The sequence below is a fragment of the Coffea arabica genome, chromosome 1e (assembly GCF_036785885.1).
Source record: "Coffea arabica cultivar ET-39 chromosome 1e, Coffea Arabica ET-39 HiFi, whole genome shotgun sequence".
Lineage (NCBI taxonomy): Eukaryota > Viridiplantae > Streptophyta > Magnoliopsida > Gentianales > Rubiaceae > Coffea > Coffea arabica.
Window position 1 is genome coordinate 38,020,082 of NC_092311.1, and position 16,949 is coordinate 38,037,030.

Sequence of the window (16,949 nt, forward strand, 5' to 3'; positions counted from 1 at the left end):
AAGCGCAAAATAAACAACTATTGAGATATCAAATACACAATAATTTAATGACAAACAAGCCACAAATACGAAAGATAAATGACACACAATATTTAACGTGGTTCGACTCCACCATTGAGTATACATCCACGGAGAGAAATCCGTTCTTTATTATGAGAGAAAAATCCTATACAATAATACAACTTGAATCTAATCCCAACCCTTATATACCATCTCTCATCTCTCAAAAACGCTGTCTCAGCAACCATGTATAAGGCTACATGTCACCTCTTGTATGCTTTTGTGTAGTCTGCCAACCCACCTATTTATAGAGAACATTATTTGGCTAAAAAACCAAATAACAACAAGAAACCAATTCTAATTTCTAGACTTGTAGAGAATAGAAAATAACTTCTAATCCTAAACAAAATAAGAAATTTCTTGACTACTACTTCAAGTAACTATAACCAATTATGAAACTAATTGCTTCCACACAAAACAAGAAATCTGTTTAAAAGAAATTAATCCAATTTCCAAACATGATAGACGCACAAAGGGAAGAAATTATGAGTTTCATGTAAGATTTAAACCGTAAGCAACACGAGATGACCAAATTAGTCAACAATTTACAAGGGCAATGCAAGAAGTAGAAATGAGTCAAGGTTTAATCTTAATCTTTGAAATGAGTTTTCGGTACCATGGTTTCCATGGAGAATTAGTCACCTTGCGGAAAAAAAATGATTTTGAGACTTATACTTGGGAGGACAAGTGGAATTTCTGCTAAAAGCATGGAGAGTTCTTGGCAGAATGCTATATTGAAGAAGACAAGAAGATGAAACAACTAAAGAAGAAAAATAGTCTTGTTGTAAGAAAGGAGCAAAATTAGAAAGATTAGGCGTTTTCTATGCTCATCGTCCTCTTCAGTGTGTGCAACATTTTGCTAAAAACTTATTATAAATTAATTCACACAGTCCTTCCAAAGTCTAGTCTCAAAGTTATATATTTTCCTCGAAGACAACTAACTCCTCTTGGCAACTATGGCATTCAAAAATCATTTTCAAAGGTCAGGTCGTGATTCATTTCTATTTCTTGTATTGCCTTGGTCAAAAGAAGCTAAAAGATTGCAGTTAGGACAAAATGATACATTGTTATTAATTTACACCTTGAGTATATGTATGTGAAAAGTGCAGGGTGAAAGGTGTTCAAAACTAAAAAGTTTAAGGTGCAAAGTGTCTAAACTTAAAGTTTAGGGTGTAAAATGGGAAGGTAATACAAGTTCAGAACTGCAAAATGGGGCTAGTCCTACACTAAATCATCATACTCTACAATATAACTTATTATGGTAAACGGATGAGTATATGTATGTAATTTATTAAGATGAATTTTTTTTGCACCATCAGTGTGTATACTTGTAGGTCTAGATGCATATCATATATGTAAAATTTAGCGTTTAATTTTAAATTAAGATAATATAACATGTGTCTAGATCCGTTAGTGTATATACTAACAGTGTAGAAAAAATTAGTTCAATTTATTATGGTAACTTAAGTTATTATTGTATGTATATGTACGTACAAATATATATATATATATGTATACACATATATACATACATCCATATTTGTGAGGGCACGCACATATTTCATTGAAATTTATTTATTTATTGGCATTGAATGGAATCCTGTGTGACTTTGAATTGTTATATTTGGAGCTTTTTGTTAAATCGTAAACTGAGTATAGAGGTTTGGGGAAATAATTGATAATGTTAAGGATTAGGTCATGTTTTAAAGAAAACAAATAAATGGAAAAAAAAAGAGAAGGACAAAACAAAGTCGTGGACTTATTCTAGCCTTGTCCCAAAAATAAGTTGGAGGTGGCAGAACCAATTCAACTGGTACTAATACACACTACAAGGCAAGAGCCTTTATTGTGGGGGTCATAAATACAAAACTTTTTATGACACCACTAAGCATGTCACATAAGAGGGGATAAAACAACGTCGTTTGGCAACCTTTTGTGACTAGCACCCATTCAGGTCAAAAAAAATCTAGTTTTATCTATTTTTTTTGTAAGTCAAAAAAAAATCCAACAATAGAAATAAAGTTTCAAATTTTCACTTACCAAAATTTTCACTTGTAAAAAACTAATGAATTTCAAAATAAAAACAACGGATGATTGGTTTTTAAATGACAAGTAATGAACAATCAATTATTACTTTGCCCCATAACTTCTTTGGCCTCTGGGATACAGTTTCAATTATTATTTTGCCACATAGGATTACTGTTTTAAAAGACCAAAAAATAGAAATAAAGCATCGAACTCTTTATTTCTGAAGCATTTTTTCTCCTCTCTTTCAATTTCTTGTTCTGCGTTTTGCCTTTCCCTTTCCCTCCGCATCAATCTCCATATCAATCTCTTTCAATTTTTCTCTTCTTTCCTCTTAACATTTTCCAATTTTCCTCCGTATCAAGCTATGAGAGTTTTCCAATTTTCCTTTGATGAATTTCACTTTGAGTTGAGCTGAAGCCATTACAGTGGGCGCTTGGAAATTTTGTTTGATCTGAGAATTTTCTAGAATCTGGATAAGGACCGACTTCAGGTTTTTAAACTCATTTTTTATTAATTTTTTTATTTGTTTTGCTTTTTTTCCAGGAATTTGAGATTGTTTTTCTTTACTTTTTATCACATTCTAAATTTGTAAAATAGGAATTTGTTATTTTCTCACAATTCATTTTTTTTTTGGATTTTTTAGTTCGATGATCTCGTTTGTTTATTTTCCTAATAAGTTGATGAAATTAGATTTTTTTAACAAAACTAATGCTATGAAATTAGGTTTCGATGCATGTACAAGAAATTAGGTTTAGTAGAAATTCGATCTTGCATCATATGTATGAAATTAGGCTGCCAATGAAATCATGAACTCATATTAGTTATTTTTTATTTTTTATTTTTTAATAGTGAGTGCAGGTCTATTTGCATAAACTTGATAAGCTACCTCAGTTGACTACTCTACAATTTTATATTTTTGATTTCTGTTGGATGGATATCTTAAAGTCGGATTGATCAATTTGAGTGATTTCTCTAAGTTCAGCTATTAAGAACATTTAAATACTACTTTTTGAACAAGTGTATTTTTGTAATGAATGCTGAACTAATGAGAGCTCAGGGGGCATCTTACTGTCTCCTTTGAGGAAGTCTATATTGTGAAGCAATTATGTGCATTTTAGAATTCTTGGGATTTGGCTAATAGTCAAAAGAGATTGATATTTCAAATGATGTTTTGTATGCAATTCATTTGATTTTATAGTCTAATTTCAAGGTGTATGTTGTTTTGACGTATGGTTGTTGTCCTTTAGGATGGATTTGCTTTGTTTAGTATGCTTTTGTGACTAATATAAAGGGACAATATGTTTGATGGAGCTTGGGTCAAATATGTATGCGTCATTGAGGAAATTTGTTAGCTATATATATGTGTGTTTTTAAGTGTTCCTAAATGACTGCTGGGCATTTATTTTGTGTCACTTTGCTTAGAATTGAATGTTTCAATTAAGTGAAATTGCTGTTATTAATACTAGGGGCTTTACTTTATTTATTGAGCTTGCTTTATAAATTCCTTGGTTTTCTGTCTTTCTATCAAGAATGCTAAATTCATTCTCTTTCAATTAATTTGTTTACAATAGTTTTGGTAGTTTCTATGGATAAAAGTTGGATCGACATAGGAGATATTCGCTCAAAAGTGTATGTCACTGGATTTGAGAAATTTTTGGAATATGCTACAAAAAACTTGACAGATTATAACTCAACTATATGTTGTCCACGCATTAAGTGCAAAAATAGATACTTCAAAGGCATAAATGATGTGAAGTTCCATTGTCATTTTTGGGGATTTCACAAGGTTTATAAGATTTGGGTATATCATGGGAAAACGTATGTATCTCTACATGAAAATCAAAACCATGAATCTATGTCTCGTTTTGACTCAAAAGACGATATGGTTATGTGCTTGAGGAGGGAATGGACATGCATATTGATAGAGAATTTTTAAATCAAACCTTAGGAGACGATATCGGACCTAACAATGATACGACAAAGTTTCTTGAATTATTAGAAGATGCTGAAAAAGAATTGTATCCAGGCTGTGAAGAATTTACAAAATTCTCTTTCATCACACACTTGATGCAATGGAAGGTTGAATATAATTGGACCAACAAGTCATTTACATCACTTAGGTTGCTCAAGAGAGCCCTTCCAAAGCCGTCTAACTTACCAGATTCATATCAAGAGGCTAATAAGGTAACTAAAGACTTGGGTTTCACTTGTAAGACATATGATGCATGCCCTAACAATTGTATGTTGTTCAAGGGAGAAAATGAAATAAAAGAAAGATTTTACATATGTGAAACCACTAGATATAAGGAAGGTAGTAAAGAGATAGCTGCAAAACGAATGAGATACCTTCCATTAAAACCAAGACTTCAAAAACTTTTCATGTTTTTAAAGACTGCTTCATTGATGAAATGGCACATAGAGGGACGTAGGGATGATGGGTCTTTAGACATCCGACTGATTCTCAAGTTTGAAAAAAATTTGATGAACAAAATCCATCTTTTGCTGCTGATCCTAGGAATGTTAGACTTGGGCTAGCTGCTGATGGCTTCAATCCATATGGTAGAATGAATTTGAGATATAGCACATGGTCCGTGATGCTTATAATCTATAATTTGCCCCCTTGGTTATGCATGAATCATCCATTTTTCCTATTATCTGTGCTTATTGAGGGTCCCAAAAGACCTGGAAACAAGATCAATGTTTATTTGCAGCCGTTGATCGAGGAATTAAAAGAATTATTTGATGTTGGTATACAAACATATGATGCATCTACTGGAAAATTTTTTTATGTTAAAAGCTGCTCTTTTATGGACAATAAGAGATTTTCCAATTTATTCAATGTTGTCGAGTTGGAGTACATGAGGTGAGAAGGCATGTTCTCGTTGTGCAAAGGACACTAAGTCTTCTCATTTGAAGCATTAGAAAAAATATTATTTTATAGGCTATCGCCGATTCTTGCATAAGAGTGATAGAATGCAAAAGGATAAAGTATCTTTTGATGGAAATATGGAATGGGGAGGACCTCCAAAATTGTTATCTGAAGCAGATATTGTGTAGCAGTTAGATGGCGTACTTATTGAGTACAAAAAGGAAGATGTTAAGAGAAGACAAATAGGAAACTTTGATAAAAATAAACATTGCTTCTGGAAGAAAAAAAGTATTTTCTTTGAGCTGCCATATTGGGCAAATAATTTGGTACCTCACAACTTTGATGCCATGCACATCGAAGGTAATTTTTGTGACAACCTGGTCAATACAATTATAGCTCTCAAAAATACTAAGGATAATTTGAACTCTTGAAAAGATTTTAGAGAACTTGAAATTAGAAAGCCATTGCATCCCATTGAGCAAGGTTCTATTTCTATCTTGCCACCTGCTTCTTTTACATTAAGCAAGACAGACAGAGACATCTTCTATAAAGTCTTGAAAGATATGAAGTTGCCGAGTGGATGTGGATCAAATATCTCAAGGCATGTTCATGATCGAAAAATATCTAGTCTTAAAACACATGATTATCACATGCTAATGCAGCAATTGCTTCCTATAGCAATACGTAGGCTATTGCTGAAGAATGTGATAAAAGTATTGATTGAGCTTTCGAACTTCTTTAGGCAATTGTGCTCAAAATTGAACAACAAATCTGAGTTGATAAAAAAATTCAAGATAGAATTGCAGTTACGTTATCCCATATGAAAAAAATATTTTCTCCATCATTTTTTGATATAATGGAACACTTGCCCATCCATTTAGTTGATGAAGCCTTGTTAGCTGGAGCAGTTCAATGCCGATGGATGTATCCCATTGAAAGGTCAGTTCAACTCTAAAGATTTTATGGTATTCATGCTATTTAAATTTCATTATTTATAAATTTTAAATTAATTCATTGTATTAAATATAGGTATCTTTCAACACTTAAACGATATGTCCATAATCGAGATCGGCCGGAGGGGTCAATTGTTAGAGGATACTTAACAAAAGAGTGTCTCAATTTTTGTTCAAGATACTTGAAAAATATTAAAATTCAAGAGAATGGAGTACTAAAAAATGATGATACTAATGCTCACATAGGTCGCCCTTTGTTTGGGAAAAAAGTCTCCCTTGATCGGGTTATTTGGATTCAAGCACATCGATACATTCTTGGGAACTTAGATGCTATAGAACCATATCGAACGTAAGTTATTTGGTTTATTTTTCTAATAATTCATCAGGCCGTCTCTTGGTATTCTGATTAGCTAGTTTTTTGGTATTGTATATCAGTATCCATATGTCAACTCTAGCAACGAATTATCCTAATGCCAGGTCAAACCAACTTCAGCAGCTTCATAATGAGACATTTCATGAATGGTTTAAGAAATACATAAGTTCAGAGTTTTTTTTGACTTTCTCATTAGTATATACACCTTTTTACTTGTTAGAATGTGACATTTTTTGTGAATTTTTCAGATTGAAATTTGTGTCAAACATCTGCTAAATCCGTACCAGATGAAATCAAAATTTTGGCAGCTGATCCCAATCAATGGGCGAGATCCTGCCAAACTTATGTTATCAATGGCTTTCGATTTAGGACCAAGGCCTATGAGTCAAGCAAAAGGACACAAAATAGTGGAGTTATATGTAAAGCAAGCACTATGAGTTATGCCAGTGTGAAGGATAAGAATTCTCGTCTAGGAGAGGTCACATATTATGGATTTTAACTGATATTTTTGGAATTCACTACACAATGAACATGAAGTATGTGTTATTTAAGTGTGATTGGGTTGACAATGAAAGAGGTTGTAAGAAAGATGAATTCAATTTCACTTTGGTGAATTTCGATTATGTTATGTATCAGAACAACTCACCAGCTGATGAGCCATTCATCTTGCCAACTCAAGCTGAACAAGTTTGGTATGTGGCTGATCCGTTAGAACCTAGTTGGAAGGTTGTAATGAAAACATCAAGAACAGACAATTATGATGTTTACTCGAGATCCTAGCATTGAGCCAATATTTTCTCAAGAATTAGATGATCATCATTTGGGTAATAATAGAGGTAGTGCCTGGATAAGGAAAGAAGTAGAAGCGACTATTGTTGGGGATGAAACTGCTCCTGTGGAGAATGTTCAGATTCAAGACTTTGAAAAAGATCCACAAAATTGATTTAGCTTTAGTAATTTCTTAATATAATAGTTCTTGGTGAGACGTAGAAGGATATCAATGTTGTGGTAGGAGTAGAGTTTGTAATCTAAAATTCATCAAGAACATTTGTTTTTGTTAGTTTATAGGTTACATCATATTTGCAGTCTTTTTTTTTGGTTTTATGCTTGCATATTGAAAATAACAATTCTATATTTAATACTTATGTTAATCTTGCTCTATAGAAATCTTATTTTATACTCGTATCAGTGATTTACCTTCATTTTTGGATTGAACAGGACAAATTAAAGTGCTGAAATTTCATATATTTGGGTGGTCATCTCGACTCATATCTAACTGCCTAAGAGAGTTCTATATTGGTAAGTTTACCTTTACTCATCAACTTGATATTTATATGCTTGTAGAATTCCAACACTAGTGTTGTTTAATGTTGATCTTCAATCTAAGCTGGAAGTTGTTGTCCATATGAAGTTCACGAACTATTTCTAATGTTTCTTTTCTGATGTACAGTGATAAAAGCATAAGATTTCCTTTTATGCAGGTGTCATTTGTACTAAAGTACTAGTGTGTTTATTACCTAATTAACTTGAATAATTTCAGCTTGTAAACTATTCAAAATTCAGTTCCCTGTCATTGCACACAAAGTTTTTATTTCAATGGAAATCTGGAGATATCAATTCAAATTTGTCAATCTAGTGGGAGATTTGAAATTATTTATAGCTCTTGCTGGATGCTTCCTCTGTATTAGATTGTTTTCCTCTGTTTCAAGTACTACTAGGATTTAGGAAAGATGTAAAAGAAGAGTGCAAAGGTTTGAATTCAATTATTGCTTTTGATCAATAAGATTTGATCCACTACTCTTGTTCTGGTTAATTTCTTTGAACATACAAAATTTCTTATACTTTGTCCAAGATGATAGAGCACTGCATATTCTGGTTTATGTCCAATTTGCAATCAATCACGAGGCCTTTTTTGTTTGTCCAAGATTTGGATGTGATACTGCTGCAATTGTCAATATTCTTGCCCATCGAGATGCAACACAATGTTCTCTAATTCAACATGAGTATAGAAGCATGAGTATATGACTTTGTTCTTTTCATCAAGCTATCATGGGTGGTAAAAAAAGAGCAAAAGGCATCACTATGGTTGATGTGATACATAATCAGAGAAGTGCACCTTTCTCTAAAGCTTCTATGTCTCAACCTATTCAGCATCATGTGATTAGACCTCAGTCTCAGTCGAAAATGCATACACCTCAAGTTGGACTTATGCTTACACCTCAAGTTCTCACTATCTTATTAATACGCAAAAATAACCAGAAAAAAAATCAAACTTGCAGCTACTAGAAGGTTATCATTTTAATCAAATTTAGTTATTTAGGAGTACTTGAATAGCATATAGACCTGCCATCCTTTAAAAATAATCCATCTAATATTGTATGTAATCAATTACACGTGTACAAGTGCAAAGGAAAGGTATTGAAGCTTAGATTACCTTTAGCTTTCTTTTTTCTCTCAATTCCTCTGTCACTTTTCACCTTTTTTCCTCCTCAATCTCCTAAGCTCGACCAGAAAGTTTAAAAACTTATGAATGTGAAATGTATTTGTAAGAGTTGAATTGGTTCCGCCACTTCCAGCTTAGTTTTGGGAACCAAAGCTTAACGTGTCCAATGTTATAATAAGTGCCCCGGCTTTATTTTGTCCTCCTTTTTTTTCATTTATTTGTTTTCTTTAAAGCATATGGCCTAATCCCTAACATTATCAATGATTTTCCTAAGCTCTAAACTCAGTTACCAAAAGTCCCAAAAATAACAACTCAATGAGTCACATAAGATTGCATTCAACACCAATAAATAAATAAATAAATCAATAAATAAATAAAATTCAATGAATTATATGGGTGATCTCACAATATCTATTTGTGTGTATACCCATAGGAAGCGGGGAAGTGATGGTTGGGAGAGCTTTTGTAACGTGGAACTAAGGATGAGGGTGAGTTGCCTTACCCCAAACCTGCCCCGTTTTCATTCATGAGCGAAGCAAGTGACAAACTACCTTTGTCCCTCACTCTTATCATCTCCCTCATCAAAAAATATTTTTCACATATAAGTACATCATCTCAACTTCTTAATGCCAAATACAGCACTCAATATACAGAGTAAAAGCGTGGGTAAATTACATATAATCCCTCTGTGATTTCATTTATTGTCATATAATTCCCCAAACATTTCGAAATTTCTACTTCACTCTCTTATGATTTTATATAAAGTAAAAACTTGACGGAAAATAACCTATGTAACATTGTTAGCTGAAATACTAATGGTGCCTTTACTTAAATGCTAAATTAATCGTCGGCTTAACCACATTGTGTAAAAGTATAGGAAGATTTTGTGGATAAATGCAAAAATCACTGTCATGCCCCCAATTTTCAAAATAAAAAGAGAAAGGAATATTTAAAAATGTGTTTTTAATTTTAGAAAATAAAGAAAAAAAGGCCTAAAATAGGACATATAAAGTATGACTATTTGGTCCCAAAATTTAGTCTAAAAAGGGTTTTTTTTTTTTTTAAAAAAAAAGGAGTTGCCACTTGGTATCGAGTTTATGTGTACTAAGTCACCCAAAATATATTTTAAAATAAAAACATATAAAACACTTTTAGATGACTCTAGGTATTTGAAAATAAGAGAAAAGAATTCGGGAGTCACATTTGAAGAAAAAGAAGGCAAAGATTTTGATTTAAGGCACCCTTTCAATCTAACCAATGATTAGTTGTAAGGTTTAGTCGAAAATTTTCATAATCTAACCTATGCAATTTATCACATTTTGGATGCTTTTATATGGATGCAAACCTAAACCTAAAGGATATCGGGAGGATCGAAATGTCTCTTCAAAGTTTGATTGATACCAATCATATTAATTGCGGCGTCTAAGAGTGATTCTTTGAAGACATCACAAAAAATGCAAAGGATGAGACTCAAAAGGGAAATTATAATACATGGATAAATGTACATGGCCTAGAAGAGGGGAATGCAACATAACGGGTATGAGAGACTAAAATTCGTAATTTAATTTTCCTTCTTATGGAGGATTAATAGCTTGCTAAGGTTAAAAAGTCATACTTGCCCGTTTCCCATATTTGAAGGGTGACTCTCTTAATTTAGTCAAGCAAATGGACTAACTTACTTCTAATTTTTTAAAATGAGATACAATTCTAAATGATATGGTTCGAACATATAGAAGATAAGGGAATAATAGTAAGGAAAATATCATGCAAATGAAAATAACCTAAAATAGGAAAAAATGCATGAGATGCAATAAATGTCACACAATGTATGACTTTAGCGATAAAACAGTCTAAAAGATTTAGCATTGAACTAATCCATTTCTACAGATCCTCACTAGCATTGGACTAATGAGAAATTGGAAAAAAAAAATTCACAACTAACATTGGACTAGTGTGGTGACGTCATGCATTTATTATAAATAAATAAATCATATAAAGTATAATTAAAACAAATAAATACATAAAACATATAAAGCACATAACAAGTAAATATAATATTTAGATGCAAAAACCCTAATAAAAGCGAATAAAACACATAAGCACACAAACATCAAGCAAATAAAATCTAACTATTACATTGAGGGTCCTAACTACAATTTAGAAGGAGAATTTTTTTTGGAAATAATAACCTATCTTTTACATTTATCTAACTAATTATAATTTTGGCAAAAATAAAATCTATCTATTACATGGCCTAACTAAATATATTTCTTGAGCACCTATCTATTATAATTTGGCATTTAAATACCTCTCAAATAATGATTAAAAATTAAATAAAATAAATGAAGGCTTGAAATGAATAAAATGAGTAAATAAAAGAAAAAACACTCAAAATATGCGATCACACATTAAAAAAAAAACATAGGAGCACATAAAAGAATTTAAAATAATAATAGAGGATACCTCCCTTGAAGTAATGGCTAAATGAGGTAAAGTTTACTCCAAAAATCAATAAAATTGTCAATACACCAATTTAATTAATAATTTAAAAACAAATGCTAACATATAGTAATTCACTTTATAAGCATAAAAATTCTTAAAATTTACTAATTAAATGAAGCATGATTGACAATTAAAGGAGGTAAACAATTGTTATTAAGAAATCAAAATCATTGAGGATTCAATTACAAAAATTAAAAATTTTTTAGGGCTAATTATAATTTTTACAAAGATTAGAGACCAAAAGCAAGAAAAATAAGTTTAGGGACCAAAATAAAATTAAATTAAGGACCTAATTAAAAGAAATCCAAAGTTTTAGAGCTATAAAAAAATTATTCAAAAGATCAGGGATTGAATTGCAAATTTCATTTCTGGTTTTGCAAGAAAACAATACCTAGCCTTTTATTTTTATTTTGGGCTAGAAACCTCTTCGGCCCAAGCTAAAAATAGTTTATTGTCACAAAAAAGGAACCAGCCATTTATTTTATTAGACCAAATAAAAAATGATGGGCTTGAGCACTGAAACCCATACCAAAACAAATTCTTAGCCCATTGAACCAAATCATTTATATTAATTTCTTAAATTATCTAATTAAACTAAACCTAATTAAATTATTCAAGCCCAAACTATATTTGGAAAACCTAGAATTAACTTATCAATCAACATGAAAAAACATGTGAAAAGAAAAGAAAATAAATTAAAATTTTAAAGGGAGCAGTTCATTCATTTTTCACAACTTTTGGGTCTTAATATAATTATGCAAATATTGGGGGGTTAAATTGCAATTTTTTAATTTCAAACAAGGCCAAGCCGATTCATGAACATCTGAGCTTTCATTTATGCAGGAAAACAAATGAAGAAAGGAAGAAAAAAAACATGCACACTTACGGAGGAATCATTCTTGTTAACAAAATAAAATCACAAGTTTTGTCATAAGGAGGAAACAACCCTATAACCAACCCTACAATCTGTATCTTTAAAGATTCCAAACCCACATCACAAAAATCAGGAAAATGGACTTCGATTTATAAACTGCAAACTTGCAAGAAGAAGAAAGACATTCTCAATTCATGGTTCTAAATCAATTTCATAGTTCCTGATGTTTTCCTACTTCAAGCGACATGCGTCAGATGAGTAAAGGGACCAGTACCAAGCCAACATAATCACAAAATCAGCACAACAAAGGAATGGTCATGATCATCAAACATCGACAGCAGCAAAAAAACTTAAAACTCATGTCTAATAGGCTTGAATCTTCATAAAAATTGTGTTAAATCAACATGAAAAGAAGCCATGTCTACCTGAGAATGCTTGTACAGTCAAGCGAGCGTGAGATACCCCAAGAAAATACTTGTCGATTCCTGAAACGAAGCAAATAGAGCTTCAACGCAGAGATCTTAGCGTTGATGAACCTGCTACTTTGGGTCTTGATTTGAAAGAACTGGGAATGTTTTTTCTAAATTTTTCCAAAACAAAAGTTGTTCTACTACCTCTATAGATAATGCAGAGACAGAGATATCACTTAAATATTTAAAATCAAAGTTAGAATTTGGCAAGAAACAGGGCTGATCCGCCAGCTCTGTTACGTTTCTGCAGAAAATTTTTTTGAAGACCACAACTTCGGGCCTCGATTTGAGGGATTTATAGTGATTATATGGGAAAAAATTTAACACAAAAGTTCCTCCTCTCTATCCGTTGAAGGTGCAGAAAAAATAATTACTCCAAAAAGATTAGTAAAGAAAGAGAAAATCGAATTGGAAGGGAGCTGGTTCGCCAGCTCATTTCCAGTTTTTTTTTTTTTTGCTGAAAAACTCTTCTTCCCTCCTTTTCGTTTCTCCTTTTCTGGCTTTTTTTGGTTACTTTTCCACAATTTCCCTCACTCCCCTCTTCTATCAGAAATGCATCCTTTCCTTTTAAATCAAATGAAAAGTACAAAACCCTCACCTCAATGGTGAGGCTGAGAATCGGCTTTGCTGGCTTATTTTGGGCCATTTGATTGCTTTGTTTCTAGAGGTTTCTTGATAATTCTTGCAAAGATGAGGTGGTCTTTGTACCGGTAAACTTGTGTGGAAAGAAAATGGGAAACAAAAACGAATTTTTCTTAACTCAAAACCCACCTCCTCGTACTAGTTTCTGGTATGCCGCATGGAGGAATAAGATGAGCGTGCGCATGAGAAATTTTTTTTTTTTTTTAAAAACAAAGAAATGGGCTGATGGACCCCTTTTTGTTTTCTTTTTCTTCCAGGTTTTTTGTGGGTTTTGGGGAAATTTTGTTGGGTTAAAGACAAAAGGAAATTTCTACATTTGTATTTTTTTTAATTTTGAAAATCCCATTTTCTTTTCTTTTCTTTTCTTTTTCCTTACCAAAATAAAAAATAAATGATCAATTAAACAATGATATAGATAAAGACATAATAAAAATTAACAAATTTTTTGGAAAAAATTTGGTGTCTATAGTTTGCCCATTTTTGTTTGAGTTTCAAAAAAACTCAAGATAAAAATATAGACATCAAATTACTTTTTTTTTTTTGTCAAACATCATAATTTCATTTCATTTCATAACTTGATACTACAAGACGTAGATACATTAGGATTGCTCCCTTTGTATTCCTTTTGTGCACTCTCATGGAACCACATGGGAAAACACACTTCCCATTCAACATTTTTTGCTAGCTTTACTGCAAACTTTGCTAAGCTATGTGCACAGCCATTCCCAGATCTATGGACAAAGGAGAAAGTACATTGTTCAAACAAACATCTCATATTTGCAATGTCCTTAAGGATGATAGCTATCCTGGTTTGTTGCTCATCTTCCTTGTTAATCATGTCCACCACCTCCTTGCAATCCGACTGGAACTCTACTGTCCTCCAGTTAGCTTCCCAGGCCATTTGCATTCCCATTCTGATTGCTACTGCTTCCTCCACTTGTGGCTCGCTATGTTTGAGTTCAGCTCTTGCCCATGCTTTCATCAGTTCTCCTTTTGCATTTCTGGCCACAACACCTATGCCTGTTCTCCCCATGTTCTTTGAGAATGCGGCATCAGAATTTATCTTTATCGTGCCTCTTGTTGGTGGTTTCCATTCCTCTTCTCTGCTTGAGTTTGTTGTTTGTTGAATGTAGTCCCCCGCTATATCTTTTTGGGCCTCTATATACTCATCCCATTCCACTATAGCCTTCTGCACTGTCTTTCTTGGGTCTGCTTCTTTTTCGTCAAAAGCCTTTCTGTTCCTTGCCTTCCATATTTGCCAAAGAATGTTTACAGTTAGTGCTATATGTTCCTGTCCTTGTTCCCTTTTTTTTGCTGCTAATATTCCTTCCCACCAACGTACAAAATTCCCTCGCAGGTCCTTCAATCCATCCCATTGTATAGGAGCAAGTTTCCATGTGGTTTCAGCATTGTCACAAAAGAACAGCATATGTTCTATTGTTTCCACCTCTTCCCCACAGTTATGACACGTTGGACTGCCCTTACCTGTTCTCTTGTTTATTTGTTCATTCACTGGCAGACTGTGATGTAAGCACCTCCATATGAAGTGTTTCAGTTTGTGTTTCAACTGTAAAGTCCACACACTTTAACAAATTTTTGAGTTCTGTTGATCATAGCTCGTACTTCCATTATCGCCCTTCAGCCTTCCCATGTGCTGGTGCTGCCTTGTTTCCATTGCCGCATCATAGGCAGACTTCACTGTAAACACACCTGCTCTGGTATATCGCCAATACAACCTATCCTAGCATCCTGTTATACTAAGTGGAATAGCCTTGATCCGTTGGACATCCTCTGTTATAAACCAGCGGTTCAGTACTTCCTGGTTCCAAGTCCCATCTGCTATCAGTTCATCTACCTTCCTTAGTGTGTATCTTGTATCTCTCCTAGTTTTAATCATTCCCTCTTCAATCCCTTGTATCCAATTATCCTGCCAAATATCAATTGTTTTCCCATTTTCTACTCTCTTCCCTATCCCTTTTATCACCAATTCTCTTGTTCCAAATATGCTTTTCCAGGTCCAAGAAGCTGCTCTAGGGGTGTCTCTGTCCCAGTTCTGTGGTTGTGCTAAATACTTTGCCTTCATTACCTTACTCACAAGCAAATCTGGTTTGGAGAGTATTCTCCACAGTTGCTTGGCTAAGAGTGCTTCATTGAACTTTTCCAAGTCTCTAAATCCTAGTCCCCCCTTGCCCTTTACCTGCGACATCTTACCCCAGCTAGTCCAATGCATTTTTCTCTCATTCTCTCATTCTCCCCACCAGAATATCGCTATCAGCTTACTTATATCCTTACACAGCACTTTTGGGAGCTTGAAGCATGACATGGTATACGTGGGAAGTGCCATTGCCACAGACTTGATCAGAATCTCCTTTCCTACATGACTTAATAGGTTCCTTTTCCACCCCTGTAGCTTTTCCTGCACCTTTTGCTTTATATAGCCGAATACCTGTTGCTTGGATCTACCTATTAGCATAGGTAGTTCTAGGTATTTGCCACTGGCAGCCTCCTTCATATTTCCCAACTCAGCACATATGTCCTTTCGCAGCTCTTTTTTTGTGTTTGCACTAAAGAAAACTGCAGACTTCTCATAGTTAATGGCCTGTCCTGACGCCCTTTCGTATGCAGCAAACATCCCCTTCATTTGTTTAGCTTCCTGTGTGTTGGCTTTACAGCAAAAAAGAGAGTCATCAGCAAATAATAAATGAGATAGTCTTGGACAATCTTTCCCCACTTTGACTCCTGTTAGAGCTTTGCTATTGAGTCTTTGGTTCATAAAGTTGGACAGCCCCTCAGCACAGATAAGGAACAAATAAGGGGAAAGGGGATCCCCTTGTCTAATGCCCCTAGATGGTTTTACATATCCCATCTTTTGGCCGTTTATATTAAAGGAATAAGTTGCTGTGGTAACACAATTAAGGATCCATTTTACCCAAGTGGGACAGAAGCCCATCTTCATCATCATCCTCCCTAAGAACTGCCATTCAACCCGGTTATAGGCCTTAGATACATCAAGCTTTAGGGTCATAAAACCATTTCTGCCTGTTCTCTTATTTTTCATAAAATGCATCAGCTCCTGTGCTAAGATAACATTATCCAGGATGTGCCTACCAGGGACAAAAGCAGATTGGGCATAACTAATGCATTTTGGGATGACTCTTTTTAGTCTGTTTGCCAGCACCTTTGCAATGACTCTATAGATGACGTTACATAAAGATATAGGCCTATACTGGGTCAGGTTTATTGGGGCTTCTACCTTAGGGATCAGGGTCACTATTGTTTCATTCAAAATTTTTAGCAAATAACACCCAGAAAAGAAACTTTGAATAGCCATCACAATGTCAGTTTTACAAGTATTCCAGTACGTTTGGAAGAAGAAAGGAGACATACCATCAGGACCTGGAGCTTTATCTGGGTGCATAGAGAATAATGCAGCCTTCACTTCCTTTTCATCCATTGGTTTAATCAGCATTTCATTCATCTCCATAGTGACTGTACAAGGAACACCTTCAGTAACTGCTTCAAATCCATCCGGCTTTGAGGATGTGTACATTGCCTTGTAAAAATTGCATATTTCCTCCTCTATCTCCTATTCTGTCTCACACCATTTCCCATCTTCCTTTTGCAGGCATGATATTCTATTCCTTTGCCTCCTAGTTCTCACCTTTGCATGGGAAAAGCTGTATTTTTATCTCCCTCTCTCAGCCATCCACATCTTGCCTTTTGTGCCCAGTATAT

The 16,949-nt window shown here is 33.8% G+C and overlaps 1 protein-coding gene and 2 long non-coding RNA genes across 5 annotated transcripts in view; 1 reads left to right on the plus strand and 2 right to left on the minus strand.

Annotated features, from left to right (window-relative positions):
• LOC140009509 (uncharacterized) overlaps positions 1–13,095 on the minus strand; it is a 30,504-nt gene extending 17,409 nt beyond the window's left edge. For all 3 annotated transcript variants that reach the window (XR_011816928.1, XR_011816929.1, XR_011816927.1), the window contains exon 1: positions 12,528–13,095. This is a non-coding gene — a long non-coding RNA (uncharacterized lncRNA). The remainder of the gene's footprint in view (positions 1–12,527) is intronic.
• Positions 1,930–8,096, plus strand: LOC140009508 (uncharacterized). Its single transcript, XR_011816926.1, has 2 exons — positions 1,930–5,896; positions 6,532–8,096. It is a non-coding gene; the product is annotated as an uncharacterized lncRNA (long non-coding RNA).
• Positions 13,096–13,782: 687 nt separating the features above from the next.
• Positions 13,783–14,643, minus strand: LOC140016894 (uncharacterized). The gene has a single exon (XM_072071023.1). The coding sequence runs from the start codon at positions 14,641–14,643 to the stop codon at positions 13,783–13,785; it is 861 nt and encodes a 286-aa protein (XP_071927124.1).
• Between the last annotated feature and the right edge of the window lie 2,306 nt (positions 14,644–16,949).

Bases quoted from the DNA above. Each gene is read 5' to 3' on its own strand.
- LOC140016894 (XM_072071023.1), bottom strand. From the start codon at position 14,643: ATGCTGTTCTTTTGTGACAATGCTGAAACCACATGGAAACTTGCTCCT.